Source organism: Peromyscus californicus, unplaced genomic scaffold (assembly GCF_007827085.1).
Source record: "Peromyscus californicus insignis strain IS unplaced genomic scaffold, ASM782708v3 Scaffold_7__1_contigs__length_154581171, whole genome shotgun sequence".
NCBI classification, from domain to species: domain Eukaryota; kingdom Metazoa; phylum Chordata; class Mammalia; order Rodentia; family Cricetidae; genus Peromyscus; species Peromyscus californicus.
The window spans coordinates 93,605,879-93,625,715 of NW_026294595.1; the positions used below are offsets into that span (position 1 = coordinate 93,605,879).

General features: G+C 54.1%; 1 protein-coding gene across 1 annotated transcript; it reads left to right on the forward strand.

Moving 5' to 3' along the window:
• The first annotated feature begins 356 nt into the window (after positions 1–356).
• Positions 357–11,546, forward strand: Dll4 (delta like canonical Notch ligand 4). Its single transcript, XM_052725384.1, has 11 exons — positions 357–1,979; positions 2,088–2,360; positions 2,843–2,900; positions 3,719–3,982; positions 4,335–4,395; positions 4,485–4,615; positions 6,365–6,534; positions 6,709–6,928; positions 8,155–8,857; positions 9,902–10,010; positions 10,543–11,546. The coding sequence occupies exons 1-11, from the start codon at positions 1,914–1,916 to the stop codon at positions 10,546–10,548; spliced, it is 2,061 nt and encodes a 686-aa protein (XP_052581344.1). The 5' UTR covers positions 357–1,913; the 3' UTR covers positions 10,549–11,546.
• Positions 11,547–19,837: the final 8,291 nt, after the last annotated feature.

The following is a 19,837-nucleotide window of genomic DNA, read 5'->3' on the forward strand; positions in this document are numbered from 1 at the left end:
CCCACGCCAACCCGCTCGCGCCAGATGGTGGCTGGGAGGGGTGGCCGTGCGTGGGGGACCCCGGAGCCTGTCTCCTCACCTCACCCCACCCCCACCCCACGCTCAGAACCTCATGTTCCTCACCCCACCCCCCCCATCCTCCATCAGCACCACCGAAGTCAAAAAATCAGACCATGTTCGTCATAGGCAGCTGTTGGGCTCCTCTTCCCCTACCATGGCCTCCCTGGGGCTGGAGCCGCGTCCCCCCCACCCCACCCCCCGCACTGATCTTATCGTCCGACGACAGCCAGCCATCACCACGCGGGAGGGCTGACAGATGAAGCCACAGTGCCCCCACCGCCCTCAGTGTAGCCCAGAGAGAGTTCTCTAGCACCCCCGAGACTGGGAGAAGCCAGCCCTCCTCGCTCTGCGGCCTCCGAGGAGCACGACGGGTTCTGGGAAAGCAGCTGCACGGTTTGCACTCAGAGGCCACCCGGGAGAGGCGCGCGTGCGACGTGGGTGAAGACGCCCGAAACTCAAACAACTTGGTGCGCCTCCAGTTCCACCCTACATCCTGCCCTCTGCAGAGAGAGCTGGGCCTGCTCAGCCGCGGGCTCTCTCTCCTTGCCCCTCTAGGGGTCCGAGGAAACCCCGCAGTTAGGAAAGTTCCTCCCTACCCTCGCGGAGCTAGGGGACACACAGGTCGGGGCCAGAATAGGCGACGACGGAAGTCCAAGTGCGACCCAGGTGAGGTAGGCACTGAGGGTGAGGCCAGAACTTCATTACCATACAGCTGAGGACGCACCCCCCCCCCATTTCGAGAACCACGCCCCCCACCTCCCTGTCCGACCACTAGTCCCGGCGCTAGCCCGAGCCAGGAGGTAGTGGGGGTGGAGAACAGAAGAGAGAAGGCACGCGCTGGGCACGCCCCGCGGCTGGGGAGTGACACGCCTACCAGGTGCCGAGAAGACCCGAGTCTTAGACGCTTGGCCCTTTGCCTTGCCTGGAATGGCCACGGAAAGGTTAACGCGTCCGACGGCTTCCCTGCGGTGCTGGGGACGCGTGGTGGGTGGGTGCTCTTAGGCTGGAGGCCAGCCAGGCACGAGCTACCTACAGTCTGGGACGAAGAGGGCGATCCAAGTCCCCTGGCGCTGGTTTTCGCTTTCTTGGTTTAAGTTCTTCCCACCTGCTGGAGGACTATAGGAAGCTAATGCCTGGAGCAGATCCACCGCCTACGGCGATCCCTTAGCGTTTCCACCCCCAGGACTATCCCGGAACCACCTCACCTCCCGCTGCATCACTGGGCTACCCTCCTATCCTCTGGTGGCGAGGGTCTCAGCCCTTAACCAGACGATCTCTGAGGGCTGCTCCCTGGGCACGCGCAGAGCTGGGAGCCCAGAGGTTGGAAGAGGGGCGGGGACCTGCGCCCTACTGGCTAGTTGACAGGGGGAGCGGCGGGGGCGGAGGCCCCCTCCGGTGGGTGCTGGGACTGTAGCCACTAGAGGCCTAGAGGGGAGGGGAGAGTGACCATGAGTCTGTCTGACTGACAGGCTGCGAAGAGGAGCCAATATATATAAGAAAGGCTCCGGAGGCAGCAGGTTTCAGTAGCGGCGCTGCTCGCCGGCCAGGAACCCGAGGCCAAGGGCCTCAGCCAAAGCCGCTTGGGTGCAGTGTACCCCGGCACTAGTCCGCTTGAGGCCCTAGGATTAGCTCCAGGACACAGACTTAGAGCGACCACCGCCCAGTCGCCTTCACCTGGAATACCTACCTACGGAAGCATCGAGCCGCCGCGGAGTTTTCGAGAAGGCGACCGGGGAGCAGAGCCCCGAGAGGAATCAGCTTTTTAGGAACTCGGCTGGCAGACGGACGCGCTGGAGAGCGACATCCCGAAGAAGCAAATTCAGAGCCCCCGAGTGGCGAGGACAGCCCAAGGAATGACGCCTGCATCCCGGAGCGCCTTCCACTGGGCGCTGCTGCTGCTGGCGGTACTGTGGCCGCAGGTAACGTCCCGCGCCCTCTCCGCCCCTTCCCGCAGCGCTCCGGGCTTGCGCCCCGGCGCCAGCTGAACCTGACCGCTCTCCTCCCTCCTTCTCTCGGTCCCCGTGCAGCAGCGCGCTGCCGCCTCCGGCATCTTCCAGCTGCGGCTGCAGGAGTTCGCCAACGAGCGCGGTGTGCTGGCCAATGGGCGGCCCTGCGAGCCCGGCTGCCGGACTTTCTTCCGCGTCTGCCTTAAGCACTTCCAGGCAACCTTCTCGCCGGGACCCTGCACCTTCGGCAGCGTCTCCACACCGATTTTGGGCACCAACTCCTTCGTCGTCAGGGACGAGAATAGTGGCGGTGGTCGCAACCCTCTTCAACTGCCCTTCAATTTCACCTGGCCGGTAAGCACAACCTGGGAGACCACCGAAGGCCAAAAAAAATTAAATAAATAAAAGGAGCGCCCAGAAACCAGAACCTCTCTCCAAAGGGCACCCCCAGGAGAGCCCCGGGGGCTCTTCCTCTCCTGCTCCCCCGCCACACACACCTCCCTTCTCTCATAAGACCACCCCGGAGAGGGCTTTCACTAGTCTTTCTTCCACCCAGTTCTTGGGACACGAGTTTCATTACCAATACCCCAACGCCGCACCACCCGCCCACTCCCAGCTCTCACTTACACTCTCGCATCCCACATCCCTCCCTCCCTCCCCTGCCTTCTCAGCTCGCGCGCGCTGTCCTGCGCGAACACCAGTTATGTTGACCCGAGCTCGGTAACTGTATCCTGCAATTAGATTAATTAAACGGGCTGCTGCGAGGCACCCCCTCCTTTCCTGCCCTGCTCATATCGCTATCTCTTCCCCCACCCCCACCCCCTTTTGCCTCCCAGGGTACCTTCTCACTCAACATCCAAGCTTGGCACGCACCGGGAGACGACCTGCGGCCAGGTGAGTAGCTCTCTCCTCAGCCACAGGGGGGCGACATCACACGGCGCCGAAAGAGTTAAGCTGTTATAGGCGGGGGAAACGCGGGCTTGGGGGTGGGGGCCAGGACGCTTAGCTTGGCCGGAGCTGCGCCCCGCGCTGGACGCTCGGATTCCGCTTGCTGCCTGGACTCAGAGCACAATTGCGTTTCCTGCGGGTTATTTTTGGCGTGGGAACGCGGGGAGCACGGCGGTGAGAAAGGCCGAGGCTGCCAGCGCCGCTGACGGGCCCCTTCCTGTATTTTACACCTTTTGCGAATTCCGCTCCTTTGGAAAGGGAATAATGGCTTTGGGATGTTGTTCTGACACAGAGGAAAAGGATATTTCACCAGCACAACAATTCTCACTTTGAAAAGGAAAAAAGAAAAAAAAAAAGCATTACCTACCTCTGGAGCAGAACCCCTGAAACCGCACCAAAGAACTCCTTGCTCCCGAATCTCGAATCAGAGAGCTTCCCCCTTTCAATTTTTTTTTTCCATTTTGACCTCTTTTCCTCTTTCCCCTCCATATCTGCCTCCACAACCCTGGGATATCTTAACATCCGTCTATTGTACCCTTTCTGAATGCTATCAAGCCCCCTGCACATGCACACACCCAGGGAAGCTAAGTAGCAAGACGCTGGGACCCTCTGTCCTGTGCTTACTGGCAGGTGGGGTTATCGGGATAACTAGTCTGGTTGGTAACTGACCCGCCATGGTCACGGTGAAGGAGACAGTGGGCAGCAGTCTCTGGCTCTCTGAGTCGGGCTGCCCGTCTTCCTCTGACCCGACCCTCTCCTTGCAGAGGCGTTACCAGCCGATGCACTCATCGGTGAGATCACCATCCAAGGCTCCCTTGCTGTGGGTCAGAACTGGCTGTCGGACGAGCAAAACAGCACCCTCACAAGACTGCGCTACTCCTACCGGGTCATCTGCAGTGACAACTACTATGGAGACAACTGTTCCCGCCTGTGCAAGAAGCGCAATGACCTCTTCGGACACTACGTGTGCCAGCCAGACGGCAGCCTGTCCTGCCTGCCGGGTTGGACGGGGAAATACTGTGATCAGCGTAAGCAGCCAGGCCCCCACTGGAAAGGAAGGGAGGGGATGTGTCGCGCCCCCCCCCCCCCCCGCCGCCCCGTGAAAGTAGGTCTGTGCTGCCTACTAGCTGGGCCCCAGGACCACCTGGGGATGCTGTAACCTAGGACTCAGAGCTCCTCCTCAGGGGGCATAAGGCCACGTGGACCCCTATTCTTCATTCCATCCAGCATGGTTCTCTCCCACTCCTTTGTCCCTGGTTCCCTTTCAGATAACCATGGCTCCTCTTGGAGGCCAATAGTAGGAAGTGAGCTCAGGAGAGCAGGAGGGGAGATTGAGGCTTTGGTACCCTAACTTCATCCAGCCCTGTTTCCTTTCCCTAGCTATCTGTCTTTCTGGCTGTCATGAACAGAACGGCTACTGCAGCAAGCCAGCAGAGTGCCTGTAAGTTGGGGACAGGAAGCCGGCGGGCGAAGGGGGACTCTTCCTCGTAACCAGGCCTCCCACCTTACGCCCGGCTTCTTGTCCCGCAGCTGCCGTCCGGGTTGGCAGGGTCGCCTGTGCAATGAATGTATCCCCCACAATGGCTGTCGCCATGGCACCTGCAGCATCCCCTGGCAGTGTACCTGTGACGAGGGCTGGGGAGGTCTGTTCTGTGACCAAGGTGAGTGAGGGGAGGAGAGATGGGGTGGCGGGGGTGGAAACCAGAGATGGTGACTGGACCCTCTTTCTTGGTGACCACCAACTGGCTTCCCTATTACTGTTCATGGATCGTAGGACATGTGTGTGGTGTTGGGGATGGACCTCAGGGTATCAGACATGCTAGGCAAGCTCTCTATCTATGAGCTACAGCCCAGCTCAATCTTGGTACTTTTAAAGGCTCTTTTCAACTGACCTAGAATGGGATGGTGGTAGGACATTCTCCTCCAGGTACAGAAGAGCCAAGGTGACTGAAAGAGGCCCAAGGGGTAACAGCTTGGCAGCCTGGAGCTCATGCTCATAAATTCTAGCAAGACCAAAGAGAAAGGGAGGCCGAGCTCTGTTCCTCTTTCTGCCTTTAGTTACCGATTAACCCTCTGAGTGTTTGCTCACCTTCCAAGGCTGTTTGAGCAGCTCTCCCCTAAACAGCTGTCTGGTGGGGTGTGCCCACTGGCGGCCCTGGGCTGTGGCCAACCTGGGCCTCTGGGTGGAGGGAATATCTAACTGCCTTTTTTAGTGTGGGCACAGCCACCTGCCTTTCTCCGTTGACACTTGCCAGGCAGCTGCCTGGGCTCTACCTGGTATTTGACAGTCGTTACTCCTCTGCCTACATAGGAGTCTGTGAGCCTATTCTACATCCCTGTACCAGATGTATCCTCTCCTCTTCAGGGTCAAGACTGTGCCTGTTGTCATGGAGACACTGCACAGGCCTGGCAAGAAAGGGGAGGGGGGGGTGCCATGCTGGAAAAAGCTTGCCTAGGCCCTGACTTGTTGCCAGCATGGAATTCAGTCCTTGTATGCTCTCTCTCTCTCTCTCTCTCTCTCTCTCTCTCTCTCTCTCTCTCTCTTTCACACACACACACACACACACACACACACACACACACAGACACACAGAACGTCCCCCATTTTTCTGTCGTTCCCCCCCCCCCACGCACGCACACCTGGTCCCTTGCTCTCCCTTTCTGCCATCCATATTTGCTCCCAGGCGATACAGTCGTATACTCGTTATATGCAAACAGCCCTCATAGCCCCTCTGTTTGCTTTGTCTGGCTCTCTCGCCTTGTTCTTCTCCAGTAAGAAAATAAATAGCTATCATTCAAAATACACTTTTTTTTTTCAAGACAGGGTTTCTCTGTTTAGTCCTGGCTGTCCTGGAACTTGCTCTGTAGACCAGGCTGACCTCGAACTCACAGAGATCCACCTGGCTCTACCTCCTGAGTGCTGGGATTAAAGGCGTGCGCCACCACCGCCTGGCCTAAAATACACTTTTAACACCTCCTTTAGAACATTCCTGGTCCTACCTGTGGTGGCTCTCATCTCCCTGCTACTCCTCTTCCCATGTGTTGAAATTTTACTCCTTCTTCTGGGTCCTTTGGGCGTGCAGCTCCTCCATGAAGCCTTTCATGGCTTCCTCATTGACGAGGGGCCTTAACTTCACCTCCTTCTCCTCTTCATCCTGCTGTGGCTGGCCGTGTGTGTGAGCTTACACAGCGGGACACGGACTAATTGTGCTTTGTTATCAACTTTCCTCTATTTGTACAGTTTCAATGTGGTTTAAGGTGCTTCAACACTCATGATTTCCCTGGCAGAGGAAGGGGGATGCCTGGGCCTGGAAGACGTTGACTCTTCTTTGGGTCAAGTACGGGCTGACTTTGCATGTAGGTGGGAGAGTTTCTGGTCCCACTCAGCTGGTTGCTTCCTGTCTCCACAGATCTCAATTACTGCACTCACCACTCCCCATGCAAGAATGGAGCGACGTGTTCCAACAGCGGCCATCGGAGCTACACCTGCACCTGTCGCCCAGGCTACACTGGTGTGGACTGTGAGCTGGAACTCAGCAAGTGTGACAGCAATCCCTGTCGAAATGGCGGCAGCTGTAAGGTGAGACCCAAGCCAGCTCAGGGAGGCAGAGGTCTAACCAGGTAGCGTCCACACAGTCTTTGGATATGCATCCGTGGATAGGCACGATGGGCGAGCAGAGGCTAACTGCCAACCTCATATATCCTTGCCCCATCCCCAGGGTCTAACTGTGGCCTGTTAATGGTCTCTCTCCAGGACCAGGAGGATGGCTACCACTGCCTGTGTCCCCCAGGATACTATGGGCAGCACTGTGAACATAGTACCCTGACCTGTGCTGACTCACCCTGCTTCAACGGGGGCTCCTGCCGGGAGCGCAACCAGGGGGCCAGTTATGCCTGTGAATGCCCCCCTAATTTCACTGGCTCCAACTGTGAGAAGAAAGTGGACAGGTGCACCAACAACCCATGTGCCAATGGTAAGTCCTTTCTGTCACTTTACCAACCTGCTGAACGGGCCCGGGGCCAGAGAGCCTGAGAGAGAGTCAAGAGAAGAGAGAGAGAGAGCTGTCTGCTACTCTGGGCAGACTGACTGAAATGGACTCTCCTTTGCTTCGGAGGGTGAAGAGCTTGCGTAACTGGGGGTGGCTCTTTGGAAGAGAAACAGGTCAGCAGCAGGCCTTAGGTGAGGGGTAGTGCCCCATCCTGTATGACTTCCATTCTTATCCCCATGGATGAACCCTGATCTAACTAGGGTAGCCAAGTGGCCCTCCTTAGGAAGCCTTGAGTTAGAAAGAAGGATGTAGGCCAGGCGGTGGTGGTGCACGCTTTTAATCCCAGCACTCAGGAGGCAGAGGCAGGTGGATCTCTGTGAGTTTGAGGCCTGCCTGGTCTACAGAGTGAGTTCCAGGACAGGCTCCAAAGCTACAGAGAAACCCTGTCTTGAAAAACCATAAAAAGAAAGAAAAACGTTGGAGGCCTCGCATCCCTTCTGAAGGGCCAGTGATGGTTAGAGCTCTGTACCTTGAGGCCCCACATTTCCCCATACTCACCTAGAATGAGCGTGGCACAAAGTATGTAGAATATCAGCACTTTTTGAGACACAGAACACGTTGGTAATCTCCATGCACTTGGTCGACAGGTGACTGTGTATAAGACAGGCAGGCAGCCATTTGGGAGCTGTTGAGGGCCTGGGGGTGGCAATGTAATCTGTTCACACTCTCATCCCTCAAGCCACAGTTTTATCATGCCTGAACAGGAAGGTGTAACTAAGTGTCTTTGGTGAGATTGTGAAGATTAAATTAAATGATGATTGCGCCTACCCGACTGCTTCCTGTATGTAGTCTGTGCTGGCCTTTGTGTCCTCCCTGCCTGATCCTCAGAGCTACCTGTGAAGTTTAACAGCAGAAGAAACTGAGGCTAGGGGTCAGTCAGGTAAAGCCACAGGCATCAGATCCTTTGCTAGAGAGAGCAAGCCAAGCATATCTGTCTTACCCTAGAATTCTGTAAGATGCCAGGAACTTATACAATAGCCCGCTGAGGCGTGGAGAACCAGGGTCAGCGGAGACTTGGTGCAGTTCTCTTTGTAGAAGGGTTCTGTCCATGCAGTCTGAACACACGGAGGTAGAAGCCCATAGATTAGGCCCCATTTCCTTCACCTGTGAATGTGAAGGCTATTGCTGACTTGGGTCCTGTGTCCTTACAGGGGGCCAGTGCCTAAACAGAGGTCCGAGCCGTACCTGCCGCTGCCGACCGGGATTCACAGGCACCCACTGTGAACTCCACATCAGTGACTGTACCCGAAGCCCCTGTGCCCATGGGGGCACTTGCCACGATCTGGAGAACGGGCCAGTATGCACCTGCCCTGCTGGTTTTTCTGGCAGGCGCTGTGAGGTGCGGATAGCCAAGGATGCTTGTGCCTCGGGGCCCTGCTTCAACGGGGCCACCTGCTACACTGGCCTCTCCTCAGACAAGTTCGTCTGCAACTGTCCTTACGGCTTTGTGGGCAGCCTCTGCGAGTTTCCCCTGGGCTTGCCACCCAGCTTCCCCTGGGTGGCCGTCTCGCTGGGTGTGGGGCTGGTGGTACTGATGGTGTTGCTGGGCATGGTGGCCGTAGCTGTGCGGCAGCTGCGGCTTCGGCGGCCCGATGATGGCAGCAGGGAGGCCATGAACAACTTGTCAGACTTCCAGAAGGACAATCTAATCCCTGCTGCCCAGCTCAAGAACACGAACCAGAAGAAGGAGCTGGAGGTGGACTGTGGCCTGGACAAGTCCAACTGTGGCAAACTGCAGAACCACACACTGGACTACAATCTGGCTCCAGGGCCCCTGGGGCGGGGGACCATGCCTGGGAAGTATCTTCACAGTGACAAGAGCTTAGGAGAGAAGGTGCCACTTCGGTTACACAGGTGAGCCGTCCTTGGAAGCCCAGGGCTTGGCTGTGGACCCTTCCATAGTTGGACTGGGTCTCCCAGGCTGAGTGAGAGACTGGCATCAGGCCCTGGCTGCTTTTAAACAAGCAGGGTTGTGGAACGGACAGCAAGATTCTCCAGTTGCCTCTCTGTAGGGAGCCAGGCACATTGGCACACACTTGTAGCCCCAACTTAGGCTGAGACAGGAGGATGGCAAGTTTGATGCCAACCTGGGCAACATAGCAGATCATTCTCAGAAACAAAATGAAAGGCTCAGAGGGTAGAGGCAGGCACCTGCTGCCAAGACTGGTGACCCGAGTTTGATCCCCAGGATCCCCATGTTAGAAGGGGAGAACAGCTCCTGCAAGTCGTCCTCTGCCTTCCACAATGGTGCGGTGGCATGCACACTTTCACGTGCATGTGTACACACACACACACACAAGTGTAACAATTTAATAATTTTTAAGAATTCTTCTAGGGTTTTTTGTTTTGTTTTGTTTTGTTTTGGGGGGTTGGTTTTTTGAGACAGGGTTTCCCTGTGTAGCTTTGCGCCTTTCCTGGAACTCACTCTGTAGCCCAGGCTGGCCTCGAACTCACAGAGATCCGCCTGGCTCTGCCTCCCGAGTGCTGGGATTAAAGGCGTGCGCCACCACCGCCCCCACCCTGGCTTCTTCTAAGGGTCTCTTACTAGGGAAGTCCCTCTCGCTCGCTCACTCACCCGTTCTTCACTCCCAGACACCAGCTGTCCACTGCGTATCTCTTGTGACTGCCATGTTTCCACAGTACGGCTTGTCTCTAGTGGCAATACTGGCTTTTTCTAGGCCTATGAGCTTTCTGGTTCAGTTGAGTCCCGTGGCTCTCTTGGGGGCCTGTTCTAACCACCTGCCCCCAGAGGCCAGCATTGAGCATCCCCGGCCTGCACCATTCTGGACCACTGTAGTAGGCAACCTTTAACTCTTGGGGATCTAGATCAGCACCTCATTGTATCTCCAGGCACCCCCCACTCCCTCATTCTTACCTGCCTGTCTTGTGTTCCTTCAGTGAAAAGCCAGAGTGTCGAATATCAGCGATATGCTCCCCCAGGGACTCCATGTACCAGTCAGTGTGTTTGATATCAGAAGAGAGGAACGAATGTGTCATTGCCACGGAGGTAAGTTCTGAGCTGGCCTTCCCCTGTCAGCGTGTCCCCTCCTGCCTTGTGTGGATGGAGAAATGTCCTGCTCACTAGCAGCCTCCTGGAGGGGTGGGTCAGAGGCCTCTTCCTTGGTGTTTGGTGGCTCCTGGGTCCCCTGCTGGTCTCATTACCACAGAGGGTGTGAAACAGGAACCAGGTGGCATGCCTGACTCGGCAGCTGCACCCATGAAAGGGACAAAGTTAAGGAGCCAGGCGAACCTCGGGTAGAGCTAGGAAGGACAGCCATGGCGCCGGCTACCTTTCAGGAACTATTACCCAGCTGCCTTTGGGTGAAGACAGTTGCCTGTGTCTGCTCGCTCCTTGCCACTGGCTTCCTCCCTTGTACCCCCACATTAGTGCAAACGCCCAGACACTTGTATATCTTAGGGCAGAAGACTGAGGGGACTGCCCCTCCCCCAGTGACTTCTCCCAAAGAGGCCCAGAGCATCCCCGGAGACAGGGCCTATCCCCAGGATAACCATTTTCCCATCTTGTATGTGCTCCCCAGGTATAAGGCACGAGCCTACCCAGACCCCAGCTTCGGCCCAGCAGCTGGGCCTCCCTTCTGCATTGTTTACATTGCATCCTGGATGGGACGTCTTTAGTATGCACAGTGCTGCTCTGAAGAGGAGGAGGGAACGGCATGGACTGGACAGACTGTGAACCTGCCAAGAGTTGCACCACCCTGCAGGCCTGCAGGCGTCTGCCTGACCTCAGATGGGCAGCCCTACCAACAAGGGAACAGAGCCGAGGAGCCAGAGGAGCATCCGTTGAGCTGATGTCCAAGGTGCATCTGCCAACAGTGGCCACCACGGGGCTCTTGACTGTTTTTCGGAGAGTAGCAGTGGCCCAGTTGGTCTCGGAGCTGCTGTGGCTTCCATGGGCATCTGTGTTTCCAAAGTGCCTTTGCCCAGGTTCCGTCATGACTGCTGGGCCCAAATGGGAGAGGAGAAGGAGGCTTGCAAGGGACGGGCCTCTCGTAGTCAGGGAAACTGTGGAGTTTGGCTTCTGGCAGGGGCTACCCAGCGGGTGAGGTGAGACAAGTGGTTCCTGCCTCCAACCACAGCATGTGGGGTGCCACCTAGCCTAGACCCTCTGGGCAAAAGTAGATAGCTCACCTCTCACTGGTCCTGGTGCCTCTGGGCTTGTGTGGACAGACAGGCTTGGGGCCTGCCCCTTGTGCCAACTGGGGTTCTAGGGCCTAACTGGGGAGCTCAGGGCTGTTATGGGGAGATAGTGGGTGCTGCTGTGGCCTAGGCCCTTTCCTCCCCCATGCCCATTTCTGTGCCCTTGAGCCTGGGTTCCATCAGTGCCCACTGCTGCCCCAGACCACCCTTGAAGCCGATCTTCAGAAATCAATAATATGAGGTGTTTTTTTTTTGTAGTTTATTTTGGAATCTAGTATTTTGATAATTTAAGAATCAGAAGCACTGACCTTTCTACATTTTATAACATTATTTTGTATATAATGTGTATTTATAATATGGAACAGATGTGTACAGGAAACTATTACTTCTTGGGTCCTGTCTTTGTAATGGTAGAGTGGGAATCTTCTCCCTGCTTTCCTACCCCAAATAGTCGGAAGCCCCTTCTCTACTTGCTGTTGGATGCCCTCCTGGGACTCCCAGGGCCTGTGCATGCTTGGATTTGGTATGTTGTGTGGAAGGCCTGTGTCTCAGTCCGGTCTTTGGGGATCCTAGCCTCATCCTCCTTATCCCCAGCCTAGGCTAACCTTCCATGCCTGGGGACTTTGAGACTGGGTACCCCTACCCCACTTTATTCTCCCAGCATTCCATGGGGCTATATTTTCCCTGGCTGGAATCTCTCTCCCCTTTCCCCAAGCCTGAGAAGAAGCATGGGGGCCTTGATTTGCTCCTGTTGAGGAGTCTCTCATTACTTATTCAAAAGGACTCGCTTATTAGATAACGAGTTAAGTCCTCTCTGAGCACTTCCTCCTACCCCAGCGCCTGCTCTTTCCTCAGTACTGGTGAGGAGTTGATCTGGAATGGGGATGTGCAGGGGATTTGCCCTGGGTTTGTCTCTCTTGACAGCTGAAAGGATGGATGAGGCCACAGAGACTGGGAGAATCAGCTTTCCTGAGTCGGGTTGCCCAGGCTGAGATGCTAATCAGGGGGTTTCCAATCTACTCCATGCCCAGCTTCCTCTAAGGCTCAGGATAGTCCCTAGGGTGCCTATCCTCTCTCTGCAGCCACAAACATACCCCATGGTGAGCAACTCACAACTCATGAAAAACCAAAACCAAAACAACCACCCCAAGCGAGGGAAAAGCTGCTGAGATGCCCCCAGCACTCAGCCTGTTCACAGTAAAGCAAAACAGACCCAACAGACGCCCTTCCTAATGGAGGCCAATTGCCGGAGCCAAACTTGGCCCCACCCCCAGCTCCAGCATGGTGACCCAGGATCTGGGTGCTTATTTGAGTGCCAGGAGCATGCACATGCTCCGCGGCTTGGTCATCATTCTTTGTTACTCTAGTGCACACACAGGGTATCAAACAGGAAAGCATTCAGGGAACCGTTCCCACAGCCTGAGCCCACAGCCGAGGGAAGAACAACACGACCTCACTCTTCCTGCCCAAAATGAAACAGGAAAGCGGCTCCCAGGCTCTTGGGGGCGGGGGAAACTGGGCTGGGACAGAAGGCGAGATGACGAGGCTCCCATGTGGGGGACAGGTAGGACACCCGCAAGCCTGCACGTCCACACCACCAGCCTGGGCTACACATTGCCAGATGGTCAGAGAAGAGCCCTGGAGGGGTCCTGGTTGCTGGCTCAACCCATTTACCACCTCTGATACCCTAGTCAGGGAGCTGAGAGCACCCAACACATCACCCCCGCTTCCTGGCACAAGTGGGAGCCCACGCAAGGACTTGGTGCGGTACGCTTATGGGTGCTCCAACCTGCAGCCCACGCCAGGCCCTCTCCCTAGCAACTCAGAAGTGGGTTCCAGTTCTCACTTGGAGTGTAAACAAATTATAATCCTTCTCTCCTAGGATTTCCTGAAGGTCTCTCCTTGAGGGACCAGCCCCCTCCCCAGAGGTAAGGCTCTCTTGATCACTCAAGTGTCCAGGAGACTTGGCATTCAAACAAGACTAGATTATAGCTCTACACCCGCTCTACTAAGTGCTCTCAGTAGCCTAGCAAATGCTCATCTTTGTTTGTGTATTTTTAAAGCGAATTCAGAGTCTAGAAGTTCCTCAGCAGCCTGGAGTTACTGTCCTGTCTAAAGAATTGGTCTGACCTCCCGGTGACCTTCGGCCCCGAGGACAGCTGCTTTTCCAGCGCTTGTTGGCTGGTGACCACCTGGAGATCCTTGTGCTCTGGGTTGGGAGGGGCCGCGAAGAATTCAGCGGTGCTTTTATTGGCGTGCTCAGGCAAGGCCACAGTGGATCCCGTCCAGGGGCAGATGAGGGTACAACGGTTCCACTCAGGCTAGTTAGTTGAGGCCACAGGACTCAACCAACATGTACAGTGTTACACCCCTGCCGGGGGGCCCTACAGAGCCCCCCGTTAGCTCCCTTCTCTGCCTGTGTTGCCTCCCCGTGGGTCTGCACCATCTGTGGGCCCAGCCCTCCGCCCCGTGTGACCTGCTGCATTCCGGGAAGGAGATGGAAGTGATTCACTCAGGGAACTGTGACTGTCCCTTCCCAGGGAAGGGATGCTCCTGGGAGGTCCCAGTGGCCTTTCCCCAGGGGGGCCGCGCCCACTGCCCCTCTCGTCCCAGGGTGTCCCGGGCCGGGTCGAATTGGGCAGCGAAAGAGTCAGGTGCGCCCGCCCGCCCGCCCGTCGGGGTCAGCCCTCCACCTGCCGCCACGGCCGGGCGCCCGGGAGCTCTGCGGCTCCCCGCCCTCTGCTCTTTGTTACAGCCCGACTTCCTGTTTGTGGTCACCGACCCGGGCTCACTTCCCGGGCCGGGAAGCCGCCGAAGGCCGCGAGTTTCTCGGAGACACTCCCACTGGGTCCCGCCTCCTGCCTCCTCCGTATCCGCCGCCCCCAGCCCGGGAACCCGCGCGGGGCGGCAGCCGCGGCCAGCGGGAATCTCCCGCGGGCGTCACGGCGGGATGGCAGGGCGGCCACCGGACACTAGAGGGCGCTGCGCGGCCGCCCAGCCTGCTGTCCCGCTGGAGGGACCAAGCTGGGGACCAGTGCAGGAATCTTAAATCACTTTGCTCCTCTGCTCAGCTGGGTCCTGGTTCTGTACCGCTAAGCTGAGAGAGTAACTGGAAGGAGACCAATGTGATGCTTTCCTCCAAATATTGTCCTGGTGTTCAGAGGAGCAAGGCCCCTTCACCCGCTAAAGCCAACTCTGACACATCCCCACCCTCTTCCAGCCACCTCCTGCAGGTGCTCATTCTGACCTGAATGGAAAAGAGCAGTTAGAGCAAGGGACTAAAACTAAACTCTCTTCCAAAGCCATTCCTCATTGTCAAGTGATCTGGGACATCCATTTCTTCAACACTCTTTGAACCCCTGTGTTATAGGCCAGACATTAATGGCAAAGCATAGTTGCTTATCTGAAGTAACTGATCAATCTGGAGAGGCTAACCAGTCAGGTTTGCTTGGTTTTTGGCTGTTGTTGGGGTTTTTTTTGAGGGGGGGTTTCAAGACAGAATTTCTCTGTTTAGTCTTTACTGTCTTAAAACTCACTTTGCAGACCAAGCTGGCCTCGAACTCAGAGATCCACCTGCCTCTGCCTCCCGAGTGCTAGGATTAAAGGCATGCATGCACCACCACCGCCTGGCTTGTTTGTTTTGTTTTTGAGGCAGGGATTTAGATTAGGCAGGCCTTGAACTCCTTCAGTAGCCAAAGATGACCTTGTCTTGGGGTCAGGAGAAAGGGGTAAATTCACTTGAATCCACTTGTAATAGTGAGCTACAGTGGTTGCAGTTACAAGCTGCTGTGACTCCAGGATTGTGTCCTACAAAGGACAAGAAATGAAGCCTGGGAACTCCAGAGCTGAACGCTTGGACCAACACCATTAATCAGAAAGGAAGAAAAGCTGGCCACTAGTACATCTTTAACCCCAGCACTTGGAACAAAGAGTGGTTGAGTTCTAGGCCAGCATGGTCTACATAGCAATTCCAGGACAGCCTGGGCTACAGAGATCCTGTCTCAAACATTATCAACAACAATGAGAGAGAAAGAGAGAGAGAGAGAGACAGAGAGACAGAGAGACAGAGACAGAGAGAATTCTGAGGGGTTTCAAGAGAGGACCCTGCTCAGGTGACAAGGGCTATGTGCTTTTAAACAGTTCCAGAACCAAGAAAACAATAGCAAATAATGGCCTATCTTCTGCTCCCACATGGGGTGCTCTATTTCTTTCCTGGCATTAGAGCCACCCTGAAATAGTATAGTTATGGAACTGTCATCCCATGGACTGTCTTTGACTCATGAAGCACCTGCAGGCAGAGGGGCTTTGATCCATGGAGCATCTGTGAGTGTCAGTGTGTTCAGGTGGTGGGTGCCGGGCCCTAACTGCCTGACCCACACTGTTTCCTGTCTCGACCCCTCCTCAGGACAGGTGACCCTGAGTGACTTTGGGAGGGGCTAGAGCAAAGATCAATCAAGCTACTTCACATGGAGGAGGGGTGTTGAATATTGATAGCAATTAGGATCCCCATTAAGAGACCTGTCAATGGCCCGTGGTAGCAGTTAGGTAAAAGATCTATCTCAGGTTGTATGGATGACATATGGGTTCCAATCGAGAATACACAAATAAGATACACTGTAAGATAAACAAGCAAATACAACTCAAAATCAATAATACAATGTAGGTGATAGAAAGGGCCAGATCCAGTGCATTCTTTCTTCTAGGATCCGACCTTGCCAAGAACCTTGAGCCATGTTATTATCCATTAAAAAAACCTTTTCTTTTTTGTTTTGTCTTTGAGACAGGGTTTCTTTTTTGTTGTTGTTGTTGTTTTTTTTCGAGACAGGGTTTCTCTGTGTAGCTTTTGCGCCTTTCCTGGATCTCACTCTGTAGACCAGGCTGGCCTTGAACTCACAGAGATCCGCCTGCCTCTGCTTGCCAAGTTCCAGGATTAAAGGCATGGGCCACCACTGCCCAGCCTTAAAAAACTTTATACTGTTATCTTTGGGTTTTGGTAGTTGTTTGTCCCCCCACCCAAGTCCATATTGTTTACTCAGAAGTGACAGGTCTCATGAATAACCTGTGTTAGTATTCCGACCCGCCCCTTGGGGCCGCCCTGTGTTCTGACTAAAAGCCTCATTTTAAGGAAAACCTCTCCTTCCCTTCCTCTCTTCTGCCCCTCTCTCTCCATTCCCAACAGTGGGCACGCCTCCGCTTTCCCACCCTTCTCTTCCTTCCTGTCTCCCTCTTTCCTGTCTTTCTATTCATCTCTCTATTATAATAAACTCTCTCCACGTGGATGCAGCGCCTGGGTGTGAGTGACTGTTCCACGAGCCACTGCCACCCAGCGCATCTGCCTGCCATGTTTCCCTGCATGCATGGGGATACCCTGGGCCAGACAGCTGGGGTCCGCCTCGCGATATATCGTAACAACCTGCCTGAGCAGTGAGAAAGTCTCAAGGTTTTGTTTGTTTTAATTTTATGTGTATGGGTGTTTTGCCTGCATGTATGCCTGTGTACTATCCTATGGGCCTGGTGCTTGGAGAGGCCAAAAGAGGGTGTCAGATCCCTGGGGACTGGAGTTACAGATGGTTGTGAATGTGGGTGCTGGGAAACAAACTCATGTTCTCTGGAAACAAAACCAGTGCTCTTAACCACTGAGCCATCTCTCTAGCCCAGGCCTCTAGTTTTGAAGGACAATATCAGCCAATGAATAAAAGCTCTGTTGTCGAGTTTCAGCTACTTGGAGGCCCAGGGAAACTATAGGACTTGGGAAAGAGTGTGAATACTTAACTGGAACTCAAGTGTAGTGAAAGCATAAACCTGAACCTTGAAGATAGCCCCAACGGTCATGGGTGGATCCACAGAAGAGCTGGGGGAAGCAGTGGTTTGATCACGTGTAGGATGGCATTTCATAGTACAGAGTGCTTGTTTTAGGAAGGATCCTAAGTTAGAAAAGCCTTCTGATGGAGGAAAGTTTGAACCTTAAAGGCCTGTGTATCAGGGAAGGCATTTGCTATGCTGTTTCAACCTCACCAGAGAATGGACAGCATTAGGCAAAGATAGAAGCCACACAAATAAATACAGCCTGTCCCTTGTAAGCTAACTCCAGTGGTAGGGCCAATTCTGAGTCCAAATACATACTTCTCTGGAAGATATCCCTGTCTGAATAGTCCAGAGGGATCCCAGGGGCCCCGTGGGATAAAATCTGAAGGTCTGCCCTGGGAAATAATCATCTACATAGAGAGGTTGATCTCAGGTTGACTGGTTATGAGGTATTTAGCATTTAGATTCCTAGAGAAAAGCAGTAGGCATGTAGATGGGGTAGCAAGCCCAAAGCCCACGTAAGCATTCAACACAGAGAGATTAGAAACAGTGCCAGTTACGCCCTCAAACCACTCCCCCAGTGACATGTTTCTTCCAGCAAGGCCACAACTCTAAAACAGCACCACCAGCTGGGGACCAAGTATTCAAATGTCTGAGATGAGACATGGTTTCACTATGTCACTCTAACTGGCCTGGAACTTGCTATGTAGACCAGGCTGGCCCTAAACTGGTAGAGATCACCTGCCTCTGCCTCCCGAGTGCTGGCCTTATGTTGTTGTTGCTTTTCATTTTTGTTTTTCTCTGTGTAGCCCTGGCTGTCCTGGAACTTACTCTGTAGCCCAGGCTAGCTTTGACCTCATAGAGATCTTCCTGCCTCTGTCCCCACACCCCAGTGCTGGGATTAAAGACGTGCACCACCAGGTCCAGCTGCCTTATTATTATTTTTAATGATGTAAATGCATGTGTACCTTGTAGGGGTATGTGCACATGAGTTCAAGGATCCACCCAGGCCAGAGGAGTATTGCTGTGGTGGTTTGAATGAGAATGGCCTCCAAGTTTGAATACTTGGTCCCTATTGGTGGAACTATTTGGGAAGGACTAGGAGTTGTGGCTTTGTTGGAGGAGGTGTGTCACTAGAGTTGGCTTTGAGGTTTCAAAAGACTCATACTATTCCCAGTGCTCTCTGGCTGCTTCCTACTTGTGGACCAGGAAGTGAGCTCTCAGGTTTTCCTGTCACTGTGCCCTTGCTCCACTGTCATGGCCTCTGCTCCTCTGAAACCCTAAGGCCAACAAATGCTCTCCTTTGTAAGTTTCCGTGGCCATGGTGTTCTGATCACAGGAATAGAATAGAAACTGGTGTAATCCCCTGGAGCTGGAGTTACAGGCAGTTGTGAGCCTCTAAGTGTGGTTCCTGGGAACACAGCTCAGATCCTCTGCAAGAATAGCAAACAACCAAGCCATTTCTCCAGTTTTAAAAGGTATTGCTGTTGGGGAATTAAAGAGGAATTGTAGATGGATTTTAGTAGGGCAAGTTGTTTGCCCTTCCAGTTTGTCCCTTGATGGCCCATACACTCAGACCAACTTCCTTTCTGTTACAGAAAGGATGAGTCTTCATCCTGGGACATAGGGACGGTGGTCCCAAAGTGAGGCACAATTTGTCCCAAAAGGGCCATAGGACTTCCTGGTTATTAGGGAGGGACTATTGGGAAGGCATGTGAGAAGAGGAAGTCTGCACTAGCTTCATTTCTGTTGCTGTGATGAAATAACCCGGCACAAAGCGACTCAGGAGCGGAAGAGTGGATTTGACTCAACTCCAGGTTACTGTCCACTGTTTGGGGAAGTCAATGCAGCAGTCATATGACGTCTACAGTCAGGAGCAGAGGCTGGTGAATGCCCTGTGCTGCCTGCCTGCTTTCCAGCTAACTCCATCTAGCTTTCTATCAGCAGGGCCTTCTGCCTAGGGAATGGTACTACCCACAGTGGGCTGTGTTTCCCTTTATCAATTAACAATCAAGACAATTCCCTAGCCAGGTGCCTTTCATTTCAACACTTGGGAGGCACAGGCAGGCAGATCTCTATGATTTCAAGGCCAGCCTGATCTACACAATGAGATCTACACCAGTCAAGAGTGAGGCCTACATAATAAGACCCTGTATCAAAAAAAAAAAAAAAAAGAAAGAAAGAAAGAAAGAAAGGCAGGCAGCAACCTTCTAGACATTCCCACAAACAACCTGATTTACTTAACTGAGCCTCTCTTCCCAGGTGATTCTCTTTTTTTTTTTTTTTTTTCTTTTTGGTTTTTCAAGATAGGATTTCTCTGTGTAGTTTTTGGTGCCTGTCCTGGAACTCACTCTGTAGACCAGGCTGGTCTCGAACTCACAGAGATCCGCCTGGCTCTGCCTCCCGAGTGCTGGGACTAAAGGCGTGCGCCACTGCCACCTGGCTTTGTTTTGTTTTTGAGACAGGGTCTCATTATGTATCCCTGACTGTCCTGGCACTCACTGTGTAGACCAAGTTGGCTTTGGACTCACAGAGATCCACCTGCCTCCGAAAAATCAAGCCCTACAAAACAAAAAAGAGTGCTGGGAACAGAGCTTGGTGGTAGAGAATTTGCCTAGCGTATATAAGCGCTTCCGGACCAATCTATAAATTGCCTGGCAAGAATAGAGAAGAAGGCGGCTATAATTCGCCTCCATTGAGTCTACGTATTTAGCCTGATCACATTTCTAAGGCACTCAATTCTTCAGAGCTGAGTCAGGTGGAGAGGCAGACTGTGACTCTGCCCTGGATACAATGGAAAGTGGTAAGTCTTAAATGGAAATAATTAGTCAGCCAGGCATCAGACCATGGCTAGAGAGCTTCAGCCCTTGG

What these genes read in the sequence shown, in the direction of transcription:
- Dll4 (XM_052725384.1), top strand. Translation starts at nt 1,914, where the DNA reads ATGACGCCTGCATCCCGGAGCGCCTTCCACTGGGCGCTGCTGCTGCTG. An exon ending in CCTTCAATTTCACCTGGCCG is followed by an intron (nt 2,361 to 2,842) that starts GTAAGCACAACC and finishes TTTGCCTCCCAG; the next exon opens with GGTACCTTCTCACTCAACAT. An exon ending in AGGTCTGTTCTGTGACCAAG is followed by an intron (nt 4,616 to 6,364) that starts GTGAGTGAGGGG and finishes CTGTCTCCACAG; the next exon opens with ATCTCAATTACTGCACTCAC.